Raw genomic sequence first — 23,346 nt, 5'->3', positions numbered from 1 at the left:
ACAGAGCTCCTCCCTGGACCATCTCCTGCACCCTGGCACTGCCCTGTGCCCCCTCCCTGGCATCCTGCACCCACAAAGTACTCCCCCCGCCCTGTTATCTCCCCTACTAAATCCTCCTGGGCCCTGGCGTAAGCAGCTAAAGCCCAGGCAGGCTTGGGGAAGGAGGGGCAAGGGGGGAGGGGGGCACCCCACTGCCGGCTCCATCTGTGTCCCCAGTGCAGCAGCACCAAAGCAGGGGGAAGGCAGGTGGTGGGCAGGGGGCTTGTCCCCCTGTCTGTCCAGCTAGATGTCTGTCAGGCCTCCCCACCCGCCCCTTCATCTGTTCATGGCAGCCACTTACTCCATAAATCGCCCCCCACCTCCCTGGGGCACCGGGCAGGAGCCTGCAGGGCTGGCAGCTCCCTTTTAAGCTCCTGTGGATTACACCAGGAGGGGTGGGAGGAGAAAGGAGGATGAAGAGGCGGCTGGCAGGCTGGGGACATGGGTGACACCACCCTGGGGTCCTGAACATAGCCCCAGGGCTCCCCAGCACCCTCTGAGGCTCCCAGGGGTCCTGACAGAAGTGATGGGTGGGCTCCACCAGCCTCACAGCCAGCACTCACCCACAGGGAAACGCTCCCCAAATATCCTGTCCCTCAGTGGCCACACCTCCCCTGCTGTCACCCCTCAAATGTGCATGGGATTGTGGCTGTGGAGGAGGTGGGGACCAGGGAAGGAGGCAGGGAAAGTGGGAAGAAGCAGCAGGAAGGTGGCAGGAAAGTGGTGGCACAGCTCGGGTCTTTATTTGGTCCCAAGGGAGGTGGTGGCATGGCGTGGACCCAGCATGGTGCAGCAGGGCTGGGTTGGCACACAGGTGTGTCAGCAAGCAGAGGGGTAGGAGGGCTGGTCATATTCTCCTGCCCCATGGGTCCCTCCATACAGCCCATCCTGCTCACTCCAGCTGCTGCAGGAAGGCCAGGAGCCCATGGTGCCACTCATCAGGCTTGTCCAGGTAGCAGGGGTGCCCGGCGCCCTGCAGCATCAGCACCCGGTGCTCAGGGAGGTGTTGCAGGTTGTTCAGGCTGGTCTGCCCCAGCTCCACATCCTGGTCCCCATAAACAATCAGCGTGGGGGTCTGCAGAAGGGGAACACACCCTGAGCTTGCCAACAGCACCCAAGCACCTGCTCCTCCTGGCTAGGGACACCCTGGTGCAGGAAATGGAGGGGAGACACTTGCCTTATCCCCCACCCACCATGACAAAGAGAAACTAAGGCTTAGACTCCTGGGTCTCCTAATGCCCCTTCTTTCCCTTCTGGTTACCCATGGTCGCACTCCTTCATCAGCATGTTCCCCTCTTCCGGTGGCAGAGGCCAGTTTGGTTTTTCTCCTGCCTATTCTGGTTGAAAGGTCTCTTTCCCATCACTCCCTCCCAGTCCCCACCCTCCCTCAATGTCCTTCCAGGCCATACTTTGATTTGGGCGTATTGCTCCGCAGTGAATTTCTCGGTGCAGATGGGTGCCACAGGCACATATGCCTTGAGCAGGTGGTTGTGCTGGAAGAGGAAGGGCAGGGAATACATGCCGCTGAGCGATGGGCTGATCACCACAGCTGGACCAAGGCACAGAGCCTCCGAAACAGCTCTCAGGAAAGCCCCGGGCGCCGGCTGGCCCACGGGTGCTGGGGCTATAGCATCCTTCGAGCGGCCCAGCCCTGAGCCATGGAACACAGAAGTTGCTCTGTCACTGTCCCAGCCGCCTAGTGACCAGGAGAAGCCAGCACAGCGGGATGCCGGGGGTGCCACCCTGGCACCACAAACCCGAGCAGCTCTATCTGCACGCCCCTCGCTCCAGCCTGTGCTCACCACTGCGCCTTACCCGGCAGGTCGATAGCCACAGCTCGGTAGCCGTTTTCGGCCAGCGTGGCAAGCGTCCGCAGCTGAAGCCAGGTGTCGGAGGAGAAGCGAATGCCGTGCAGCAGCAGCACCGGCAGCTTCGGTGCCTGCTGCGCCGGCTCAGCTTGGCGGTAGAAGAGGGTTTGGCCTTCCACCGTTATGGTGCTCTCGGTGAGCCGCGGGGCTGCCATGCCTGGGGTCGGGAGGGCTGCTGGGGGGGGTTGAGGAGTGAAAAACCACAGACGCGTGCCTAGCAGGAGGAGTGACGGCGCTTGTCCTGGTGTCGAGGACAGCGGGTGTGGGAAGGCAGGGGCTGTGGCACCGCTACTGGGACCGGGGGGTTACCCTGGCATCACCCTCTTTCTGCGGGACCCCGAAGGGGGCCGGCACCGGGGTGCGTGCGTGGGGCCGCTCGCTCACGGCCCCGGCCCCGGCCCCGGCCCCTGCCTCAGTTTCCCCGCCCAGCGCTGGGCCGGCGGCCCTTACCTGCTCCTCCGCCCCCAGTGCCGGCCGCTGCTCGCCTCCCGCTCCCCGCAGTGCTCCGGGGCTGCGGGTGCCGCGCCCCGGTCCAAAGGGCGGTGGAGCGGAGCGGGGGGGAGCAGCGGCCCCCTTCTACCGAGCCCCACCGAGTTCGGGTCGAGCGGAGCCGAACCGGGGCCGAAGTGCGTCGAGCCCTAGCCGAGCTCTGGTCGAGTCGAGCCGAGTGCAGCCGAGGGCCCTACCCGAGCTCTGCCGAGCTTTGCCGAACCCTAGCCAAGCCAGCCGAACTCTGCCGAGCACCGCCGAGCCCTTGCCGAACCGACCCGAGCCCTGCCCGAGCGCCGCCGAGCCCCGTCAAGCCGGGGCTCCTCTCCCGGCACCAGCCGTTCTTCCCCGGGCCCCGGCACCGTGCGGCGGGCACGGCCCCGGCCCCGGCCCCGGCCGACAGCACTCGGGGCCTGCAGCGCTGCGGCCTCCCGCCAGGCGGAGCCCGGGGCAGCGGGCGCGGCGCCGTGAGGGCCGAGCCGGGGGAGCCGCGTGTCCCGGCTGGAGCTGCGGGGCGGCAGCGCCGGCGGCCGGGGCCAGCGGCAGCTCGGGAGGCCGGGGCCGAGCGGGGCTGCCAGCTCCTGCCGGGGGGGCCGCAGGCCGGCCCGGAGCTGAGGAGAGTGCTGCGGGTTGGGGCTTGTCCCCCGCAGCAGTGGGGTTTGGGGCTCCAGGTCCCTGGCTGCCGTTTTTCTCCGGATGCCGCTCACCCGCAGCCGCCTGGAGCTCCTGCTCCTCGGGGTGCTCTTCACCTTCCTCCTCTACCTCCTGCTCCCGGCCGCCCAGAGCGGGCAGCGCTCGGCTGGTACCCGGTCTGACAAGGCGACGCGGGACTGGCCGGTGGCCAGCGCCATCGCACGAACGGGGATGGCTGCGGGAGAGCCCCCTGTCTTCTACAGGGAGGTTTCTGCAGGGCCCCAGGGCAGCGGCACTGCCGGCCCCGGGAGGTGGGTCATTCCGCCGGCTCCGGTGCCACTGCTGCAGGAAGGAGGGGGGTGACAGGCCCTGGGTCGGTCTAAATGAACCCTCGTGGCTGCTGGACCTCTGCAGGGATGGCATCTTCCCTGAACCTCTTCCCGCCTGTCTTCCCCACTGTAGGCCCGATGTCCTGTTCCTGCATGGCCAGGCATTCACCTCCAAGACGTGGGAAGCCTTGGGCACACTGGCGCTGCTCGCTGGAGAAGGCTACCGTGCGGTTGCAATAGATCTGCCTGGTAGGACCATGGCACTGCACTTAAGTTGATCCCTCTGGACAGCTCCAGTCCCTCACCTCAGCCACTGCTGGGCTCTGGACCTCTTCGTGCTAGCGGTGGTCCCTGGGGCAGTGTGCTGGGGCATTGGCCTCTGTGGCCACCTTTGGCTGGGGTTGGCTCGGGCTGGCTGGAATGTGGCTGTGGCTGTAGAACCACTGTAGCTTGATCAGTTGCCCATTTTTTGCCACACCAGCTGAGCCCTTTGGGGAGAGACCATTGCAGGCTGCACAATCCTCTCTGCCCTGTGCCCACCCCATGCTCTCTGCCCCATGCCAGGCTATGGGGATTCACCTCCTGCAGAGTCGGTGGCTACGGTGCAGGGCCGGGTGGCTTTCCTGGACCATGTCCTCCGGGAGCTGGGCATGCAGAGGCCCGTTCTCGTCAGCCCCTCCATGAGTGGCCGCTTTGTCCTCCCCTTCCTCCTGGCACATGGGGACCAGCTGGCTGGATTCGTGTCCATTGCACCTGTGGGCACCAAGGACTACACTGCTGAGCAGTACCGGCAGGTCCAGGTGAGGTGGGTTATTGGGCTGCTGGGGGTCCCTGTATCCTGGCAAGCCTTGTGGACCAGCTGGCTGGAGGGTGGCATGGAGGGTGGCCCTGTTTTGGGGTGAGTGAGGGAGACCTGTGCCCATCCAGCTCATGGGGGAGCTAGCTACTGCACCATTGGCTTTGTAGCCCCATATGGTGACAAGATGGAGGTGGGCACAGCCCAGAGGAAGCATGGTGGCCAGTTCTGCCTCTCACAACCTCTCTGGTTTTCTCTCTCCCCTTACCAAGACACCCACCCTGATCCTGTATGGTGACCGTGACACAAGGCTGGGTTCCCAGGCCCTGCAGAGCCTGCGGCACCTCCCTGGGCACCGTGTGGCCGTGGTGCCCGATGCCGGCCATGCATGCTACCTGGACAAGCCGGTGGATTTCCACCGGGCCCTGCTGGACTTCCTGAGCCAGATGAAGTAAGCGCTGCCTCATTCCCTGCCGAGTGGAGGACTGGGGCGCACCGGGGGGTGGGGTGGGGTGGGGGGTGGGGGTGTGTGTCTGTTCTGTTTTGGGGTGTCCCCAGGGTGGCAGGGGACAACGACTGAGAGTTTCTTTTGCTGGCAAGACAGGGTGTCGTCTGTCAGGAGGCCAATAAACTGATGCTGCTCTGGTTTCTGCGTGTGTCTCCAAGCGCCGCGGGGCTCCAGCCCCATCTCTCTTCCTGCAGTGTGGGACACACAGTGCACTGCCGTCCCCCTGCCTGCCCCCTGCCTTCAGCCCATTCGGTGGCCCCGCTCCTCCCCTGCCCGCCTCCTGCCCGCCTCCTGCCCGCTGCCGCTTGCGGGGCGGAGCGGAGCGGGACCGAGCTGGCGGAGCGGGGCCAGGCCGGGCCGGGCCGACGCCGGCGGCAGCAGCGCGGAGGTAGGGCCGGGGAGGGCGGGTGTCCGGAGAGCGGGGTCGAGACAGCAGCGCCCGGCAACCCACGGGGGCTGACCCCGTGCCTTCGTTTCTCCCTGAACACGCGGCGCTTGCCGCGGTACCCCGCACCCCCACGTACCTCCGTGCACCCTTAAGGACGGTATCCCGCATCCCTCCTGCACCTCCTTACACGGTACTCTCCACCCTTAACCACGGTACTCTGCCACCCCCCCGTACACCCCCTTACCCGTAATCATGGTATCTTGCATCCCCTGCACTCCCAGCCACGGTATTCAGCACCCCTCTGCCCTCTTGCTTGTGCTACTCCTGCACCCCAATAATGCGACTGCTGCATCCCAACCCATGCAGTCCTTGAGCCCCTAACCATGGGACCTTGCACACCCCTGTACCCCTAGCCGTGGTGTGCTGCCCCGCCTTCCCTCTTCTCCACCCCCTTAACCACAGCACGCCTGCACCCCTACCCATGGTACCCCACACTCCCATAACTCTAACCATGGTGTCCCTGCGTCTCTTCCTACTCTAACAATGATCCCCTGCACCCCTACTCCCATACTTCCCCGGTATTCCCCTTCACCCGTCACGTGCCCCTAAGCGCCCCACATCCTCCTGCTCCTCCGGCTGCCCAGCACCTTTCAAACACCCAATAGCCTGTCACTCTCGTGTACTCCTGTAGCCCATAGCCCCTCTGTCCTCTGTAAGCACCTGATCCCCCTTTACCACCCCATTTCCCTGCATCTCCAGCATCTTTCCTTGCACCTCTCCTGCACTCCCTAAGCATGCAGTGTCCCTCTTTCCTTGCCTGCATCTGCCCTGGCACTGTGTTTGAGGCGGGAACATGTGCTTTGGGGGGAGAATGAAAGGACACATTGGGGGCATCCTGCCTCCATTCCCAAGTAGTGGGAGATTTCTCCCATGGAGGCGGTGTTCCAGGACTTGTACTGGGGAGACCTTTGTCCTGTCCCACTCCGGTTTCTGTGACGACCGAGCTTGCTGCGGACTTTGGAGGGGCCGGTGGGTGATTAACCATCTTGCAGCTCTTCCCCCAGAGCTTTGCAGCCTTTGTCCCTGCCATGGCACCTGGAAAGCCTGGGAAGAGCGCGGGGGCCTCAGAGGACCCCTCAGTTACGCTTTTCCGGGAGTACCTGAGGATTGACACTGTGCACCCCAAACCTGACTATGGTGAGGATTGGGGGGGGGGGGGGGGGGGGGGGGGGGGCAGGATAGGGAGCTGTGTTGGGATCTGGCAATGTGACTTTATGGCTCTGGTCTTTGGACCCAGGTGCCTAAATGCTGTGCCAGGGCTGTTTTGACTGTGGTATTAAGGAGCAAATGCTTTTGTGCCTTACCTCTGCTGCTAGCTTTGGTTAGGGCAGGGTTGTCTTGAGTGCTCCCAGAGCTGCTGTTCACCTCCTCCAGCCCCATGCCCCAGGGTCCCCCTTTTCCATGCTGCCCTGGCTGTGGGCAGCAACCCCCTGCTGATGTCCTTCTGTTAACATTTCTATCCTTCCATGTACTGAGGTACATCAAGATTGTTTTATTGGTGGGGAGCTCCCAGACTCCTATGGAAGGTCATCCCCCTGACTCACCCCCTTCCATTTTTATTTTTTCATGTTCCCCTAACCTTCACCCAAAGGGATGATGATGAGACACTCCTGTCCCTGCTCCTGGTTACCTTTTGTGCCCAGGACCTCCGTCACCTGCCCTCTCTGGTCACCTTTTTCCTTGGCCTTGGAACCCCAGGGAGCCTTGAGGTCCCTGGGGGCTACAGTGAGAGGGGAGGGAAATCCCAGTGTAATTCCAGGCATCCCCACTCCTCCCTAGATGCTGCTGTCCGGTTTCTGGAGCACGTCGGCACTGACTTGGGCTTGGCCTGCCAGAAAGTGGAGGTGAGACAAGGAGCAGCCCCATGTCTGTCCATCTGTCCGTTCATGCATCTGTCCGTCCATCCGCCTTTGCCCAGAATCTTAGTGACCAGGCTGTTCCTGCATGCTGCCCGGAGCTGAGCAGGAGTGAATCGCCTCTGCCTGTAATCCTGAGCTGACCAGAGCCCTTCCTTAAGCCCGTATTTGTCTGGTCCCTGCTGACCTCTGCAGCTGCCTGTGCTATCATTAGCCAGGGACCTGGCAGGGTCATGTTGGCTGCAGTGTACTTCTTGCTGGGCACCGAGTGACCCAGGGAGCTCCTTGGCTCTGGGAGAAGACTCTGGTTTGTCTCCTTTCCTCTGTCTGAATGGCAGCCAGGTCTCGTGCCTGCTGCTGGGCTCTGGCTGGCTGGGGTGGGTGGGCTGGGGTGTGCAGGCATGCCTGCGCCTGCTGCCTGCCCTATCCCAGCAGAGAAAGGGGTGACCTGCCAGGTGGCATCGAGAAACACTTCTCAGGATGTTGATTTTCAGCTCCAGCCCCTCTGTCCCCAGCCTGGACCTCAGTGACATCCTGTGCTTGCCCCACAGGTGTGCCAGGGCCGTGTGGTGCTGGTCCTGACCTGGCAGGGCACGAACCCCCGCCTGCGCTCCATCCTCCTCAACTCACACACCGATGTTGTGCCTGTCTTCGAGGTGCTGGGACAAGGGGAGGTGTGGGACGGGCATGGTTGGGCTGGAGTATAGGAGAACGGGAGCTTAGGCCCGCTGTGTCCCTCTGCCATAGCGGCTGCTCTTCCCCACAGGAACACTGGACCTACCCACCCTTTGAGGCTGTTAAGGATTCTCAAGGCAACATCTATGCCCGCGGTGCCCAGGACATGAAGTGTGTCTCCATCCAGTGAGTGGAAGGCTCTGTGGCCACCGGGTGGGCATGGTGCTGCGGGTGCTGATAGGTGCAGGACAGGATGCCACCATCCCCAGTGTCCCCCAGGGACTGAGGACCATCCCCAGTGGTTCCCAGTAGGGGCTGAGGGTGCCACTGCTTTATCCCCCCTGGGGTTGCTCTGAGCACACCAGCCCCTCTCTTGAATGATGACCTGGCACCACCTTCACCCTGCAGGTACCTTGAGGCCATCCGGAGGTTGAAGGCAGAGGGAAAGTGTTTTGCCCGCACCATCCACCTCACCTTTGTGCCCGGTGAGTTCCAGGGTGTCCCCTCTTAGGGGGATAGAAGGGGCTGGCAGCTGGGTGATGCTCTGGAGTTCCCTGCCAGCCTCTCCAGATTTTGAGCTCCCCTAGCTCAGGGCTGGAGGAGTTTCCATGTCCAAGGACATCAGGTGCACTGGTGGCACCCAGGCTGATGTGGAAGGAGGACTGGGGGGGTGGTGGGCCAGGGGACACCCTGGTTCTTTCCTCCATACCAGGCTCTCCCCTGCAGATGAGGAGGTGGGTGGACACAAGGGCATGGAGATGTTCGTGCAGCGCCCAGAGTTCAAAGCACTCAATGTGGGCTTCGCCCTGGATGAGGGTGAGTGGTGGTAGGGCTGGCACAGGGACGTGTCTCCTCTTGGCACACACCCCTCTGCCTGTTGTCATCAACCCTTGGGCACTGACACCCGGCACGGCTTCCAGGGTCTCCTTCCCCAGCAGTGACCCACACGGTGCCAGCCTGAAGGGGAAATGCTGCCAGGGCAGACAGAGCAGAGGGGGGTGCATCACAGCACTTCTGCCTCACTGACCCCCTGTCTGTGCCCACCACAGGCCTGGCCAGCCCCTCTGACACCTTCAGTGTCTTCTATGGCGAGAAGAGCCCATGGTGTGAGTAACTACATGCCCTCTGCCCCACCCTGGATGCTGAGACACTGGTGCCACCCGGGCTTTCTGCTCAATGCCTTCTCCCCAAACTGCTGCAGGGATAAAGGTGAAGTGCATGGGCAGCCCCGGGCATGGATCCCGCTTCATCAGCAACACAGCGGCTGAGAAGTTGGTAAGAGAGGGGGTACAGCCTGTGCACTCCCCTGCCTGCCCTGGGACCAGTCCTCACCTGCTGCCCTTCCCTCCCCAGCACAAAGTCATCAGCTCCTTCCTGGCCTTCAGGGAGAGTGAGAAACAGAGGTAGGAGACAGGCAGTGGGATGGCTGTGGTTTTAGTTTGGTCCATGGAGGGTGTCCTTGGCTTCCCGAGCCAGGCTCTGATCTGGCATGTCTGCTCTGTGCCTCGGTTTCCCCGTTTGGGGCTGGCAGCGGGGTGGGGGAGTGCTTCTCCTCCTCCTCAGGTGGCGGAGGGTGACTCTCCTTGCGTCCCTCGAGGCTCAAGTCCGACTCAAGCCTGACTCTAGGGGACGTCACCTCACTCAACCTGACCATGCTAGAGGGGGGCGTCTCCTTCAACGTGGTGCCCTCTGAGATGGCGGCCGGCTTCGACATCCGCATCCCACCCACCGTGGACCTGAAGGTGGGCGCCGTGCGAGTCCCGCTGCCTGGGAGCGGGTTGGGGATACCCTGCTCACACCCCTCCTCTGGTGTCTGCCTCAGGCCTTTGAGGAGCAGGTAGCCGCGTGGTGCCGGGATGCTGGGGATGGTGTCACCTATGAGTTTCTCCAGGTGAGGGGGTCTCAGCTACCTGGGTGCATCGTGCCCATCCCTCCCCTGCCACGTGCCCACCCTCTGCCCATCGCCTGCCCTATCCCTCCTTCAGAAATGCATGGACCAGCACATCACCTCCACTGAGGAATCGAACCCGTGGTGGAAAGCCTTCAGCGGGGTCTGCAGGGACATGTGAGTAGTGCCCCCAGGAGGGACAGGACCCTGATGGGGACATCCTTTGTTGGGAGCCAGGTGGTCCGCAAGGGTCTCTGGGGTCATGGCAGGGATTGGGAGGGTGTGCTCCGTGCTGTGCCAAGGCATCTCCCTGTGCCCCCCTGAAAGGGATGGGACTGAGTTTACTGGAGGGTATGACATTCTTGGCATGGTATCTTTGCCCATGGGGTGGCAGGGGGACAGGAGACCTGGCTGCCCCTGTGCCCATACTGCCACAGGGTCTTGCTTGCCAGGAAGCTGCAGCTCAAGCTCGAGATCTTCCCAGCTGCCACCGACAGCCGCTACATCCGAGCGGTGAGTGTGATGCCAGCCCACCCATGGGCTCCACACCAGGGTGAGACCTGCAGCTCCAGGCGGGAGCCCAGCATAGCCCCGGCCTCACCCTGCACCCCCATCCCCAGGCAGGACACCCCGCTATCGGCTTCTCGCCCATGAACCGCACCCCAGTGCTGCTCCATGACCACAACGAGTTCCTCAACGAGCAGGTCTTCCTGCGGGGCATTGAGATCTACGCCCGCCTCCTGCCCGCCCTGGCATCGGTGGCCCCGCTGCCCTCCGAGGGCTGAGCACCCTGGCAAGGAGTGGGAGGGGGGGATGCCAGCAGTGGGACACAGGGCTTTAAGAGGGAGCAGGGCATGGGCACAGCAGATGCCTGCCAGCATCATGCCGCATGGCTGTGCTCAGTGCTGGCCCAGTGGTGATGCCTGTGCCGAGCATCCTGGCTGTGTCCTCGAAATCCAGGTCCCAGCCACCCTCCTGGGGGTTGTGCTCCAGGTGCCATCAGAGCCTTCTGCCCAGTGCCTCCTGTCTTTCCTGGTCTCAGTGATGCCATCTTGTCCCTGTGCCACCTCTGGCTGCGCTGGCTCTGGGGTAAGGGGTTGGCCAATGCCTGGTTCTGCCTGCCCGTGCCTTGTCCTGCTCCCTGCCCGCTTGTCAGGGGAGCTGGGGCCAGTGCTGCGCATCGAGTCAATAAATCTTGGCAAGCACAGCCAGGGGCTCTGTGTGTGTGTCTGTCCGTGGCATTGCCTGTGGGGTCTCAGGGAGCCCAGGCACAGAGGATTTCCAGTGGGGTCTGCTGGGTGCTCCCTGCTCCCCTGGGACCGCTGGGCTGTGGGATGGGGTTGCAGGCAGGATCCTGCCTGGGCAGGCTGCGGGGCTGCCTCAGGGTACTGGGGAATGCAGGAGCGGCTGGTGGTGCTGGATTCATCCTGCTCCTTCCCTCCCATTAGCTCCTGCTGCTGTGCTGCTCCCCCAGACCCTCAGGCCTGGGCAGGCAGTGTGCGGGTACGGGCAGGAAGCCTGTGCTTATCTGCCAGAACTGCTGTAAGCTGCATCTCCTTGCTTTCCCAGCTCCACATGGCTCCCAGCACCCAGAGGTGCTGGATCTGTCCTGGAGCCATGCTGCTCCCCAGGGAAACTAGGGCGATGGCCAGCCCAGAGCTTGCTGAGCTGATTTGAGGTGGTTTTACCCTGGGTTGCAGAGTTACTCCATTACAAAAGTGGGAGTGTTGTGTGTGCCATGGGGTGCTGTGGGGTCCTGCTTGCTGGCTGGATCCCCACTCAGGGTGCAGATGAGCACCCTTGCAGGCAGACAGCAGTGCATCCTTGCTGCCCTGTCCCTTGCTCTGTGAGTGCACCAAAACTGCATGCGGTACCCCGTGCCCTCCACAATCCTGTGCAGCCCCCTTCCCAACCAGCCTGGTGTCCCCAGCTTGCCTGGCCTCTGAAGTGGGATCCGAGAGCCCTGCACTTGCTAATGTTTGGAGGTCACCCCAAGCTGAGCGTCCTTCTAGGGGGACCCGCCTGTGTACCCTCTCCTGCTGCTTCAGGGGGCAAGGCTGGGGACCCTAGCTCCCCCCGCCCGCCTTGCTCCTAATCCTCAGGGATGAGCCAGAGGCGTCTGTGGGGTTACTTTTGGAAGGGGGGTGCGCAGCAAAGCTTAAACGGCTGGTGGCAGGTGATGATCTGTGTTTGCGCAGAGCTCTCACAGTCCCGGGAGTGAGAGGTGAGGTTCGGGGCGTTGTGGCCGTCGCGTCCTGCACGGCACCCCCCGCGCATCGCCGGGGGCCGGGGCCGGGCCGGGCCGGGGCGGGGCGGGCCATGGGCGGTCGGATGTCGGCCCCATAAATGCTCGGTGCCACCATCAGCCACGGGAGCTCCGGCGGGATGCGGGCGGCGGTGCCGGTGTGCGTATGCTGGCTGGGGGCTGTGCTGCTGGCGGCGGAGCGCAGCCCCCCCCGGCTCCGCCTGCCCTACCGCGGTGAGTCGGGCCGGGGCCACCTGCAGCGGGCATAGGGGGGTCCTCAAAACCCCCTCCACGGGGACCGGGAGGGGCCCTGAGGAGCCTCAGAAGCGCCCGAAGTGCGGGCTCGGGGGGTGGTTGGGGAGCACCTTGAGCTGGGGGCTCGGTTTGGGCTGGGGGTTCGGTGCGTGGCTGCTCTGCCGTTCCCCACGCGGGATGTGTGTGGGGAGACCCGAGGAGGAGGAGGAGGAGGAAGGAGGGAGCCGGTGATGGGAGGAGGGGATGCGCCGCGGGGCTCCGCGCCGGCCCTGCCGCTTCCCATGAGGGACCGTGTCCCTCGTGGAGGGGGGGGAAACTGAGGCACGGCGCTGCCCCGGCACCGGCAGGGTCTGCCACGAGGGTCGGGTGGGTGTTCCCCGGCGTGGGCATCCCCGTGCGGGCTCCACGTCCTGCCCGCGGCTGGGTGGAAGCCGGGTGCTTCCCGGCAGGTCCCCTTGGTGCTGTTGGCCCGGGCCTCCTGGGACCCCCCCCCCGCCCCCCGTGCGGGGCCGCGGGTGCTGGGGTGCCGGGGTGGTGGGGCACAGCACGGGAATGCTTGGTTTTAATTACAGCTCTCCCTGTGATCCTGCTCTGGCTTGCTGCATCCCCAACTCTGCCAGCTTAATCCACAGGCTGCTTCCAGCCAAACTTGACAGAGGAGTCTGGAGCGCTCCAATCTCCTTCCTGCCTAAAAGCAATGAACCTGCTCTAAAAAAAAAAAAATTAAATAGAATAAATCGCATAATGCATATTTTCCCAAGGAGGGGAAAAGCCTGGGATAGCCCAGCTCTTGGAGAGCCCTGGGAGCTGCAGAGCATGTGCCTGTGCTGGGGAAAAGCTGTTCTCCGTCCTTGTACTGCCCGGGCTGGGGGTCTCCTGCCCTGTGGCACGGGCTGGCTGCATCCCCGCCTCTGTCCTGGGGCAGAGCAGGAAAACCCCAGGAGCTCCCTCCCTGCTGCAAGGGGGAAGCTGAGGCACGCAGTGGCCCAGCTTACCCTGGGAGGCAGCAGGCGCCCAGGGTGGCTCATGGCTCTGCCCCGTGGTGGGAATGGCAGGGTGGGAGGTCAGGGGTCCCAGCAGAGCTTGATGCAGGGCTCAGGGTCTGTCTGGGTATCTGATCCACTCCAGCGCAAAGTCCATCCGTGCCATTCCTCAGGTGCAAGGGGCTCCTAGGGCTCCGCAGCCTCCCGCAGGGAGCAAATAACCTTTTGAAGCTGTTTTTATTTCCTTCTTAAGCTGATTATTCTGTTCCTCTTCCAAATTGGAAACAGAAACTGAGATTTCCCATGAAACAAATTCTGCCACCGCCTTCTCCCTGGGGGGCAGAAAAAGAAAATTTCAATTAAAGCCATTGGAAGCCTCTGAAATGAAAACCGGGGTGAAGCGAAGCTGCTTGTGCTTAGCTGGGCTGTGCCTGGCTGTGGCTCTGACTGCTGGGTGTTGACTGGGGGGGGGCAATAGGGGAAGGTCTTGTGCTGTGGGTGCAGCGCATCCCCAGCTCTCCCTCTCACTTAGAGAAACTCCTTTCCTTTTGCTCTGACCTTCAGCAGTTGCTTGTGTAAGAGGGGAAGGAGCATTTTGCTGTTGTGTGGACTGGGAGCACTGCAGCACAGCCTGGTGCCCTTCTAGCTACCCGCTGTCCCTCCCAAGGGACACCCCGCAATTGAGGGATGACTCCTATAGGACCCCCACCCTAGGGTAAAAGGGGTCCTGGTGATGGATGGGGCATGGAAGGGTGCTGCTCCCTGGGGAGGTGAAGCCAGGGAAGAGGAAGGGCCTGGAGCCGGTGTAACCTGAGGCACCAGGAGGAATTTGCCGGGGCTGGGGGAGAAGGGGAAGCCTTGCCTGAAACAATACAAGGAGCCTGCTGACTTTGCCAATGTTATTCTGAGCTGGGAAAATATTATTGCTGGGCAAGAATAGAAGGAGACGACAAGAGTTTTCCCGGGCTGGACCCGGCGATATGGGAGGACCGGAGACACTGGGAGGGCACAGGGAAGAGGGTGCCCTCCCCCGGGGAGACGGGGTGGAGGGGCCCCTGGTGCCAGCTCTGCTTGCAGGCACAGGGATCTGCCCAGTGAGTTGCTGTGGCTGTGATGCCACCAGCACCACCAGTTAGGGCGCTGGGACTGCCCTTGAGTGACCTGGTGCGATGGGAGCTGTGTGTGATGGGGTGGAAGTGGCTGTTGTCCCGCCGGGACTGTTTCTCTTACAGGTCCCGCCAGATGGGGCATTGCGCAGCTGGCCACCTCCTCCCTGGAAGTGATAAACGTCCCTCCAGCAAGAGCAGGGCTTGGTACCCCCCTCTCATGGGGACGTGTGTGGGGCTTGCGCAGGCTGGGGGCTTCCCTGGGGTCAGGGTCAGCATTCCTCAGAGAGGGTGTCTGGGGACACGGCTGCGCTCATCAATGGCGCTTTGTCCTCTTCCTCCTCCCCAGCCACTGGCCTGGGTTTCAGAGCCGGGTGAAGCTGAGCTGCTCCCTCTTGCCCTCTCTCTCGGCAGCAGCTGGGTGGGCGCCACCGTGACGGGGTTTTCAGCTTGCTGACCCTGAAAGTCATTTCCCACCGGGACCCAGTCTCGCCACTGCCCCCGCGGCGGCATCACTGCGAGGGTCCTCTTGGCATCTGACAGGATTCAGGACTGGACCTGCCTTGGGAGCCTTGACTGTCAGGCCTCGTTGCTCTGGAATGTGTTGTCCACCCCAGGGACACAGTGTCCCCATGCCGGTCCAGCTTCTCCTCGAGTGCTGCCCCATGCCATGGCAGGGAAAAAAACAGTGAGGTCTGGTGGTGCCATCGAGGTCTGGTGGTGACGGTGGTGGGCTTTGTGTGCCGGTTTCCCCATGGCACTGGCTGGGTGCCTGCTACTGTGTCCCTGCCTGGCACCTGGTAGGGGCAGTACCTGCTTTCTGCCCACCCTGTGCCTGCTCTTGCCACCCTCCCGGGCTCTGTGTGAGCCCAGCCCGGAGCTGACAGCACGGCACAGCCTTTGCCAGGCTCTCACACACCTGACTCGCTGTGGCACGGACGCGGTAGAAGCCTGGGGTGGCTCAGCCAAACCTTGCTGGGCAAGGTGAGGGGGGGTGGAGGTGAATGCTGCTCTCCGCAGCCGCTGGGAGCAGCTCTTCTGCTCTTAGTCAGGACTAGCAGCTCGAAGGGACCCTCCTGTCTGTGCCCATCACAGCCCTGCAGTTACCCCTTCAAAAAGCCAGGAGCCCTTGGTGTGGCCACCGGGGTGCGGGTCTAGGTGTCCTCTTGTGTTTCCCAAGAGGGTTTGAAGGGTGTTAGTGGGCTGACACTTCCCTCCCTCTCTGGCAGACCTTTTGGGCACCAACCGCTCCGTCCTCTTCTTCGGCCACCGTGGCTTCCTGGGCTTCCGCTCCCTCTACCTGGATGAGTACCATGACCGGCTCTTCATTGGGGGGAAGGATGTGCTGTACTCCCTGCTCCTGGACAGGGCCAACGCAGATGCTAAGGAGGTGAGCTAGGTCCTGCTGAGCACCCCGGGGGCTCCATCCCTGCCCTGGCCCCTGTGCAGCCCTCACCCCTCTGAGTGAATAGTGCCCAACCAAGCCAGTTGAAGCCACCTTGAAACAAGACCTGCCCTGGGGATGTCTGCATCTCAAACATGCTGAAATACATCAGAACATTTGCACGCTGGTGGTGCAGCCCCACTCGTGGTTCCTGGGCGCTGAGCTGGGTCTTGGACCCCACTCTCCTAAAAAGCGACCATTGGGAGAGCAAGTGCTGCCCATCCTCCATCTGGGCATCCCCTTCACAGGCCAAATGTACAGCTAAAAGCCTGCAGAGACAATTTGCTAACAGCATCCCTCATTGCAACAAACAGTGCCAGGGCTCAGCCAGCAGAGCTCCTGGCTGGGAGAGTTGATGGACCAGAGTGGACGATGCTGGTGGTGGCTCCCCTCCTCCTTCACACTGTCCACTTTGACTTTGTTTTTTAAACATGGATCTGGGCTGTTTCTAGCCAAAGAAAGTGGAGAAGGAAATGAAGTGCTCCTTGGTGTGCTGGGTCACTGCAATGGGGTCAAGGGCTTGTGTACCCAAGCTGCCCTTGGTCTGAGAGCAGCCCAAAGCTGAGGGGGATTTGGGGTCCATCACTCCGTGCTGTCACACAACACCCCTTCCCAGGCCACCCGCAAGTCGACCCTCTTCCAGGCCACCTCCAGCCATCCCCTGCATGACCACCCGAATCCAGCTGTGGATGTGACCATGGTGGGGCATCTCCCCAGCAGGAAGGGTCCTGTCCTGGGCTGCAGGGTGGGCTCCGGGGAGCTGCTGGTCCCTCTCACTGTCCCTCTTGCACAGCTGGGTCCCTGCTGCCCCCTCTCCTTGCTCCAACATCCACTTTGTGTTCCAGATCTACTGGCCACCGCTCCCTGGGCAGACAGAGGAGTGCTTTCGGAAGGGGAAGGACCCAGGGGTGAGTCTTGCCCCATGCGTGCTCTGCCCTGAGCGGGGGGGTCCCCTTGTGTGGCTGAGCAAGGGGCCATCCCTGGGATGAGGGAAACTGAGGCACGGAGTCAGCAACCAAGCCTGGCCATGTGAAACACTTGCTCTGGAGCCAGTAAATCCCACCTCCAGGGCTCTGCTCAGCCTCGTGGCTGCAGAGTGGCGGCCAGTGTGCCCCAGACGTGGCTGCGCTGAGCAGGCAGGGACAGCCGGGATCCTAGACCGGAGCTCAGAGGGACCAGAAGCCCCGAGCTGTGCTCCAGGCCCCAGTGACGTGGTCTCCAGCAGTGGGAAATCTGTAACTCAGGTTCAGTGACCTCGCTCCCCAAACCTCACCCCTCTCTGCATCCCCCCTGCCCCGATATGAGGCAGGACGATGGTGGGGACAAATCCCCCGGCTCCCCCTGCCCGGGCGCGTTGCTCCCGGGGGTCCCCGTCCCGCTCTGTGTGTTTGTTTTCCAAGCTCTCACCGACAGATCCGAGCCAGGACGGGCTCGAGCCTTTATTTTTCTTGAACATACACTTTTTTTTAACTTGCTATTTTAGAGGCTCTTTTCTAAGGGAAAATAAACAGTGGGAAGGCTGGGAACCCCCGGGGCGGCTCGGTGGCTGTGTTCCCAGCAGACGAGGGGCCTCACATCCCACCAGGGGGGGATAATGGGGGGCAGGCGGTGGCTGGGGGCAGCTGATGGTGCTCAGTGAGAGAAGGAAGGGAGCCCTTTTCCAGTGGGAACTGCCAGGAGGGACTGCGCAAGGTCAGAGGTGCACGTCTGCATCCCCAGGGATGTCATTGCTACCAGTCCCTGGTAGCAGGGGACAATCCCAGATCAGGCCTGTCGTGGAGGCAGACAAGGATGCCTGTAGGTATCCGTCTGCGTCTGCCGTGTTTCCTCCTTTTGTTTCATCCCTGCGTAAGCAGGAATGGGACATGAAAGGACATCCCTGCATCTGGTCACGTCCTGGGCGCTGGGAAGAGGAGCGTTCCTAGGGGTCTGGGGCTGGGTGTAGGAGCTGCTGCCACTGGGATCTGCTGGGCAGGTGGCATTTGTTCCCGTGGCTGGCAGGGGCTGTGTGACGGTGTGAGCACTCGGGTGCCTGTGGGCAGGTGGTGCCCGTGTGCCGGCTGGATCATGTCTGGTTCTGCTGGGATGCTCCTGGTGGCAGGATCAGTGCAAAGCCCTGGCCTTTTGCAATGGCTGGGGCCCACCCAGGTGAAGTCCATGCCAGCCCTGCCAGTGGGTGCCAGCTGCCATCTGGCATCCCCAGCGCTGGGGTGAAGGCAGAGGTGGGTGTAGCCAAGTGAGCCAGGGCTGGGACTCGCCCATTGTCAGTGCCCCAGTCAGGGTACTGATGAAGCACCAAGCCCCCTCCCAACCCTTCTCCTCCCCTGCTGTCCCCCCAGACCGATTGTGCCAACTACATCCGTGTGCTGCACCCCTACAACCGGACGCACTTGCTGGCCTGTGGCACAGGTGCCTTCCACCCCGTCTGCGCCTTCGTCTATGTGGGGCACCGTGGCGAGGTAGGGAAGCACTATGGTGGGGTGCCCATCCTGAGCATCCCTGACAGGACATCCCTGGGAGGGAGATCCCTATAATCTGCCTCCCTCCTGGGAGGCTTCAGGACTGTATGGGGATGCTGGATCTGGTGTTTGTCCCATGCTGAATACTGGGGGTGCGTGTGAGGAACCAGCTCCCTGTTGCCCCTTTGCCCTTGTGCTGCTCCCTCCCCAGCTTCTCCACCTTTTTGGCTCGGCATGGCCTTTCCAGACACGTTCCTGGGGCTGGTGTCTTGCCAGTATAGTGGTGTGGATGGCGTTTCCTCCTCTCCCAGCTCCCTGCTCATAAATCAGGTTGGCCGGGGTGGAAGCACAGGGCCCCCTGTTCCCACCTTGCAGCTTGGTGCTGTGCAGGCAGTGGGAACCCTGCCCTGTACCATGATGCCTCCAGCCAGGCTGGTGGGCAGACGGTGGGCTGACAGGGCCCTCCAGATCGTGCACATCCTGTTGGGATCAGACTTGCCTCAGAAAGCACAGATCCTGCTTCCAGGCAGTCCCTTTGAGGCTGCAGCTACTTGCAGCAAGGTGCCTTTGAGCTGGGCAGGGACCAGCACCAGCCCCTGCATTCCCAGACATGTCCCCACTGCTGGGACATGCCTCGGGGCTCATCTGCCTGCTCCCCTCTCCAGCACACCTTCAGCATGGACCCCACCAGCGTGGACCCCGGCCGGGGCAGGTGCCCGCACGAGCCCAGCGGCGCTTTCGCCAGCACCCTCATTGGTGGGTTGTCTTCCTCAGGTGCTGAGAGCCTTTGGGGTGCTGGGACCAGGGACGGTCCCTGTGCAGCCAGGGCTGGTGCTCAGCACCACGGGGGATGCTTACACAGGTGGGGAGCTGTACACCGGCCTCACCGCAGACTTCCTGGGCCATGATCCCGGCATCTTCCGCAGCATGGGCACCCGCTCTGCCTTGCGCACCGAGGTGGACCAGCGCTTACTCAATGGTAACAGCACCCCTCTACCCCTTCATCCCCCTTGGCTGGCCTAATTCTGGGGATCATGAGCCTTGCAGTGGCGGGCATCCCCCATGCCATGTATGAGCAAGGGAAGGCACCGGGGCAGCAGGGTCTGGGGGTCCCCCTGACTGGCATCCAGCCGCAGCATGGTGTGAGGGATCCAGAGATGGTGGCTGTGCCCTCTCGCCCCTGATACAGCCGGCTCTTGCTCGTAGACCCCAAATTTGTGGCAGCCCACATGATCCCAGACAACGATGACCGGGACAACGACAAAGCCTATTTCTTCTTCACGGAGAAGGTGGTGGAGGCAGACAGCAAGGAGCACACCATTGTCAGCCGGGTAGCGCGGGTCTGCGTGGTAAGATCCTGGTGGAGACTGCAGGGCATAGGGATGTGTCAAGTCACAGCAGTGACTCTGATGCTCCCTGTCCCTGCAGAACGATGCTGGTGGCCAGAGGGTGCTGGTCAACAAGTGGAGCACCTTCAACAAAGCCCGTTTGGTGTGCTCTGTCCCTGGCCCTGGTGGCATAGACACCTACTTCGATGAGCTGGGTAAGGCGTGCATGGAGCTGGAGACCTCGGCAGGGCTGGTCCCACAGTTGGTGGCTTCAGGAAGTCCCTGGGCTTCCAGGAGAAACCCTATGGTTTCATCCCCAGAGGATGTCTTCTTGCTGAGGACGAAGGATGGGAAGAGCCCGGAGATCTACGCCCTCTTCAGCACCACCAGGTGGGTGTTCCAGCTCCAGCCTCTGCAGACATCCAGCCGCAGCCACCCACGACCTGCCCTGTCACTATCACCATGTGGCTGCTGGCTGTCCCCCAGCCTCCACCAGCTCTGGTCCATACAGTGATGTCAGTGTTCCCGTGCTCCAACTGATGCCGTTGGTGCCAAGCAGGGCTCTGCTCACCTCGTTCACTGTCCCCTTTCAGTCACGTCTTCCAGGGCTCTGCTGTCTGTGTGTACCGCATGGCCGACATCCGGGAGGTCTTCAACGGGCCCTTCGCCCACCGAGAGAGCCCCCACCACCAGTGGGGTGCCTACGAGGGCAGGGTGCCCTACCCACGGCCAGGAGTGGTGAGCGGCTCCCTGGAGCTCTGGGTCCCTTCTGCTCCTCTGACTGCTCTTTGGGGGTGGTGTGGAGCTGGTCTCCCACATTCTCATCTGCTGGGATGGGCTCCATATGGGATTCACCCCAGGACAGCTGGCAAAGGGGTGGAGAACATGGGTCCCAAGTTAGAAAGCAGGGAGGGACCCAAGCCCGCTCTGCCGGGTGATGGAGGGGGAAAGAGGGATGGGTGCTGGGGTGGCTCAGCTGGTCCCCTCTCGTCCCACAGTGTCCCAGTAAGACGACCAACCAGCCCCGGCGGCAGTACAGCACCACCAAGGACTTCCCCGATGAGGTGCTCCACTTCGCCCGCGCTCACCCTCTCATGTACAAGCCCGTGTACCCCCGGCACCGCCGACCTCTCCTGGTGAAGACCGACCTGCCCCATCGCCTGCGCCAGCTTGTGGTGGACCGGGTGGAGGCTGAGGATGGGCAGCACGACGTCCTCTTCCTTGGGACAGGTGAGGGGCAGGAGCAGCGCACAGGAAGGAGCCTTGGTGCTGGGGCTACTGGTAGGCAAGCTGCTGGGGTGCGGGATGGCAGAGCGCTCACACCTCTGTCCTCCCCACAGATGCTGGCTCTGTGCTGAAGGTGGTGGTCCTGCAAAAGACAAGCTCATCCACGACTGAGGAAATCGTCCTCGAGGAGCTGCAGGTTTTTAAGGTGCCGTTTGCTGCCCCACTTGAAAGGGAGGGAGGCAGCGGAGCTTGCTTGGGTTGGGGACACACGTGGGCTCAGGGCTCTCACCACACTGTTGGGCACTGGGAGGTCTCAGGGCAAGGGCAAAGTGTGGCTGGCACATTCCTGTGCCCTGTGACAGACCTGGAGAAGCTGCATGAGCCGGGCATTTCCCGGTGAGGTTTATGCCAGCCTGACGTCTGCTCTCCTCCCCTGCAGGCACCCGTGCCTATCACCCAGATGGAGATCTCTGTCAAGCGCGTGAGTACAGACACAGCTCAGCCACGGGGCTGGGGACAGAGCAGGTGACCTGAGGGACCGAGCTCTTGTCACCAGCCCCTCAAAGCCCACATGGTGCTTGCCCTGGTGGGGAACCCTGGGTGCTGTGCCCATGGGGGCTGTCAGCATCACCATCTCGGTGCTGTTCTTCCAGCAAATGCTCTACATGGGGTCCAGCCTGGGGGTGGCCCAGGTACAGCTGCACCAGTGCGAGACCTACGGCACGGCCTGTGCCGAGTGCTGCCTGGCCAGGGATCCCTACTGCACCTGGGACGGCAGCGCCTGCACCCGGTACCAGCCCTCCGGCAAGCGCCGCTATCGCCGCCAGGGTACTCGCCACAGTAACCCTGTGCACCGGTGTCTGGACCAGAACCTGACCGGTGAGAGACCGGGGGCCCACAGGCTCAGGGGTTGTCCAGGTGCCCTGAGATGTCCCGGAACCCACCGCCCTTGGCATGGGCTGGGGCACCCTCATCTCCCCATCCCATAGACCAAGGGGTGCCCCAAGAAAGGGTGGGTGCTGCAGGGCTTTGTCCCCAGGGAGAGGGGGAAAAGGGGACTGGAGCCACATGGGTCCAGGGTGGCTGACACCCAGATGTGGGAGCCTGGCACTGCCCTCCCTGTGAGCCCGTGTCTCTCTTTGCCCCAGTGGATGATTTTGAGAGCGTTGAGGAGAAGGTGCTTTATGGGGCGGAGAACAACAGCACCTTCCTGGAGTGTGTGCCCCGGTCCCCGCAGGCCAGCATCCAGTGGTTCGTCCAGAGGCCCCCTGATGAGCAGCGGGATGAGGTGAGGCTCCCCCCGCACCTCCCTTGCTCCCTGTACGAGGACACGGGGGTGACACAGGGCTGGACCTGGACTGCCCAACCTCACTCCGGCCAACACCAACAGGTGAAGACGGACGATCGGGTCCTGCAGACCGAGCAAGGGCTGCTCTTCCGCAAGCTGCACCGGCACGACGCTGGCATCTACTACTGCAAGACACTGGAGCACGGCTTCACCCAGACCGTGGCCAAGACGGCTCTGGAGGTGATTGCGAGTGAGCAGCTGGCACACACCTTCCCCCGGGAGCGCTGGGATGAGCCCCCACACCTGCCTTGTCCCGAGCCCCGCCTGGCGCCACAGGCTCCCAAAGCCTGGTTCAAGGACATCATGCACCTCATCAGCTCCCACAGTCTGCGGCGGGTGCAGGAGTACTGCACCCGCTTCTGGTGCGGCAGCCGCCCCTACCGCCGCAAGGGCAAGGTGGGCCAGGACAAGCACGCCCTGGCTGGTGTGGACACAGGCAAGAAGGGACGGATGGCCAAACCCCACGGCGAGAGGAGCCGCGTGCCCCGACAAGCAGTGGCCGCTTAGAGAAGGCAGGGTAACGGACGTGGGGTGGCTGCGGGTGAGGACCAGCTCCCCGTGCTGCTGGCGGCCCCGGGGGCCTCCTGCCCTGGCGGTATTCCTGGCCACAGTGGATGGGGTGGCGGGGCCAGCTCCTGGGCAGGTCCCTGTCCCCTCAGTGGCTGCAGAGCCACCCGAAATGGGTGGCATATGGGATGTATTAGCCAATCCCCTGCTCTTGCTGGGTGCTGTGGCTGATGTGGGGCTGTGGACACCAGGGCGGGTTGGGGTCAGGGCATGCGGTGCCACCACAGTCCCTGTGTCACCGAGGGAGCTTGCTGGTTGGCTTTCTCTGCAAATAAAGGGCCCGAGTGTGGCACTGCAGGGAGCAGCTGTCGGCTCCAGGCTCTTTCCATGCCAGCTCTGGGCCTGGGACAGATGATGCCTGCTCCTACAGTGGCAGGAAAACTGAGCATCACCCCAGAGAGCCTCCGTGCCCAGGATGAGCCCTGTCATTCGCTGTGCACGGGTTCCCAAAGCTCTGGGGGGGTGTATCCTGTGGACAAGGCACCTTCCAGCCTTCCCAGCAACACCAGGACACAGTCAGCTGTGGCTGGGTGCAGCTTCCCCTTCCCCTCTGTTCCCCTTCCAGCCACAGACCGTTTCAAGGCTGGGCAGGGCCAGAGGGGAAAGCAAACGGCTGTGGGCAGGTTGAACCCGTTGCTGGGTAAACATGAGAAGCACCAATGCCTGTCACTGTGCCCAGGTGGGAGCAGGGACATGCAGAAGAAGGTGGCCCCGGCACAATTTGGGGGGCTGCATCCCAGTCTGGGTGTGTTTCTGGTTGTTGGTGGCCCTGGATGGGACTAAGCTGGGTTGGGTGGGCTGATGGAGCTAAACCAGCACCCAGGGCCTCTCCCAGATGCAGGGTTGTGGGGTGGG

General features: G+C 62.7%; 4 protein-coding genes across 5 annotated transcripts; 3 read left to right on the top strand and 1 right to left on the bottom strand.

Moving 5' to 3' along the window:
* Positions 1–760: 760 nt before the first annotated feature.
* ABHD14B (abhydrolase domain containing 14B) lies at positions 761–2,541 on the bottom strand. 2 transcript variants are annotated; one of them, XM_062640545.1, is made up of 4 exons: positions 2,358–2,541; positions 1,855–2,082; positions 1,449–1,690; positions 761–1,114 (listed from the first exon to the last, which is right to left on the bottom strand). In XM_062640545.1, the coding sequence occupies exons 2-4, from the start codon at positions 2,060–2,062 to the stop codon at positions 932–934; spliced, it is 633 nt and encodes a 210-aa protein (XP_062496529.1). In that variant the 5' UTR covers positions 2,063–2,082; positions 2,358–2,541; the 3' UTR covers positions 761–931. The 2 variants fall into 2 exon arrangements, with proteins under 2 accessions (XP_062496529.1, XP_062496530.1); XM_062640546.1 differs by having other exon boundaries at positions 1,855–2,079.
* Positions 2,542–2,785: 244 nt separating this feature from the next.
* Positions 2,786–4,656, top strand: ABHD14A (abhydrolase domain containing 14A). Its single transcript, XM_062640544.1, has 4 exons — positions 2,786–3,340; positions 3,492–3,607; positions 3,923–4,158; positions 4,427–4,656. The coding sequence occupies exons 1-4, from the start codon at positions 3,093–3,095 to the stop codon at positions 4,607–4,609; spliced, it is 783 nt and encodes a 260-aa protein (XP_062496528.1). The 5' UTR covers positions 2,786–3,092; the 3' UTR covers positions 4,610–4,656.
* A 351-nt stretch (positions 4,657–5,007) lies between these two features.
* Positions 5,008–10,736, top strand: ACY1 (aminoacylase 1). Its single transcript, XM_062640543.1, has 15 exons — positions 5,008–5,050; positions 6,115–6,247; positions 6,890–6,954; positions 7,518–7,622; positions 7,733–7,827; positions 8,050–8,126; positions 8,368–8,457; positions 8,691–8,747; positions 8,843–8,916; positions 8,995–9,044; positions 9,239–9,383; positions 9,464–9,532; positions 9,627–9,706; positions 9,982–10,042; positions 10,150–10,736. Exons 2-15 carry the CDS (start codon positions 6,139–6,141, stop codon positions 10,312–10,314), a joined length of 1,242 nt encoding a protein of 413 aa, XP_062496527.1. The 5' UTR covers positions 5,008–5,050; positions 6,115–6,138; the 3' UTR covers positions 10,315–10,736.
* Positions 10,737–11,869: 1,133 nt separating this feature from the next.
* Positions 11,870–22,843, top strand: SEMA3G (semaphorin 3G). The gene is made up of 16 exons (XM_062640539.1): positions 11,870–12,008; positions 15,348–15,508; positions 16,408–16,470; positions 17,902–18,021; positions 18,687–18,777; positions 18,884–19,000; positions 19,228–19,370; positions 19,450–19,564; positions 19,670–19,739; positions 19,943–20,087; positions 20,348–20,579; positions 20,690–20,781; positions 21,016–21,057; positions 21,230–21,455; positions 21,725–21,864; positions 21,967–22,843. Exons 1-16 carry the CDS (start codon positions 11,876–11,878, stop codon positions 22,429–22,431), a joined length of 2,355 nt encoding a protein of 784 aa, XP_062496523.1. The 5' UTR covers positions 11,870–11,875; the 3' UTR covers positions 22,432–22,843.
* Positions 22,844–23,346: the final 503 nt, after the last annotated feature.

The sequence above is a fragment of the Pezoporus occidentalis genome, unplaced genomic scaffold, assembly GCF_034315485.1.
Source record: "Pezoporus occidentalis ecotype Australia unplaced genomic scaffold, CSIRO_AGI_Poc_V1 ctg650, whole genome shotgun sequence".
Classification (NCBI taxonomy): domain Eukaryota; kingdom Metazoa; phylum Chordata; class Aves; order Psittaciformes; family Psittacidae; genus Pezoporus; species Pezoporus occidentalis.
This window is presented reverse-complemented; position numbering and strand designations above follow the sequence as displayed.

Excerpts from the sequence above, each read along its gene's own strand:
- ABHD14B (XM_062640545.1), bottom strand. The coding sequence starts at position 2,062 with ATGGCAGCCCCGCGGCTCACCGAGAGCACCATAACGGTGGAAGGCCAA. Across the intron at positions 1,691-1,854 it reads TGTGGCTATCGACCTGCCGG|GGCTGGGCCGCTCGAAGGAT; the intron begins GTAAGGCGCAGT and ends TCCATGGCTCAG. Across the intron at positions 1,115-1,448 it reads AGCAATACGCCCAAATCAAA|ACCCCCACGCTGATTGTTTA; the intron begins GTATGGCCTGGA and ends CCCCTTCTGCAG.
- ABHD14A (XM_062640544.1), top strand. The coding sequence starts at position 3,093 with ATGCCGCTCACCCGCAGCCGCCTGGAGCTCCTGCTCCTCGGGGTGCTC. Across the intron at positions 3,341-3,491 it reads GGCACTGCCGGCCCCGGGAG|GCCCGATGTCCTGTTCCTGC; the intron begins GTGGGTCATTCC and ends TCCCCACTGTAG. Across the intron at positions 4,159-4,426 it reads AGCAGTACCGGCAGGTCCAG|ACACCCACCCTGATCCTGTA; the intron begins GTGAGGTGGGTT and ends CCCCTTACCAAG.
- ACY1 (XM_062640543.1), top strand. The coding sequence starts at position 6,139 with ATGGCACCTGGAAAGCCTGGGAAGAGCGCGGGGGCCTCAGAGGACCCC. Across the intron at positions 9,045-9,238 it reads AGGGAGAGTGAGAAACAGAG|GCTCAAGTCCGACTCAAGCC; the intron begins GTAGGAGACAGG and ends GCGTCCCTCGAG. Across the intron at positions 9,533-9,626 it reads TCACCTATGAGTTTCTCCAG|AAATGCATGGACCAGCACAT; the intron begins GTGAGGGGGTCT and ends TCCCTCCTTCAG.
- SEMA3G (XM_062640539.1), top strand. The coding sequence starts at position 11,876 with ATGCTCGGTGCCACCATCAGCCACGGGAGCTCCGGCGGGATGCGGGCG. Across the intron at positions 20,088-20,347 it reads CCTACCCACGGCCAGGAGTG|TGTCCCAGTAAGACGACCAA; the intron begins GTGAGCGGCTCC and ends CTCGTCCCACAG. Across the intron at positions 20,580-20,689 it reads CGTCCTCTTCCTTGGGACAG|ATGCTGGCTCTGTGCTGAAG; the intron begins GTGAGGGGCAGG and ends TCCTCCCCACAG.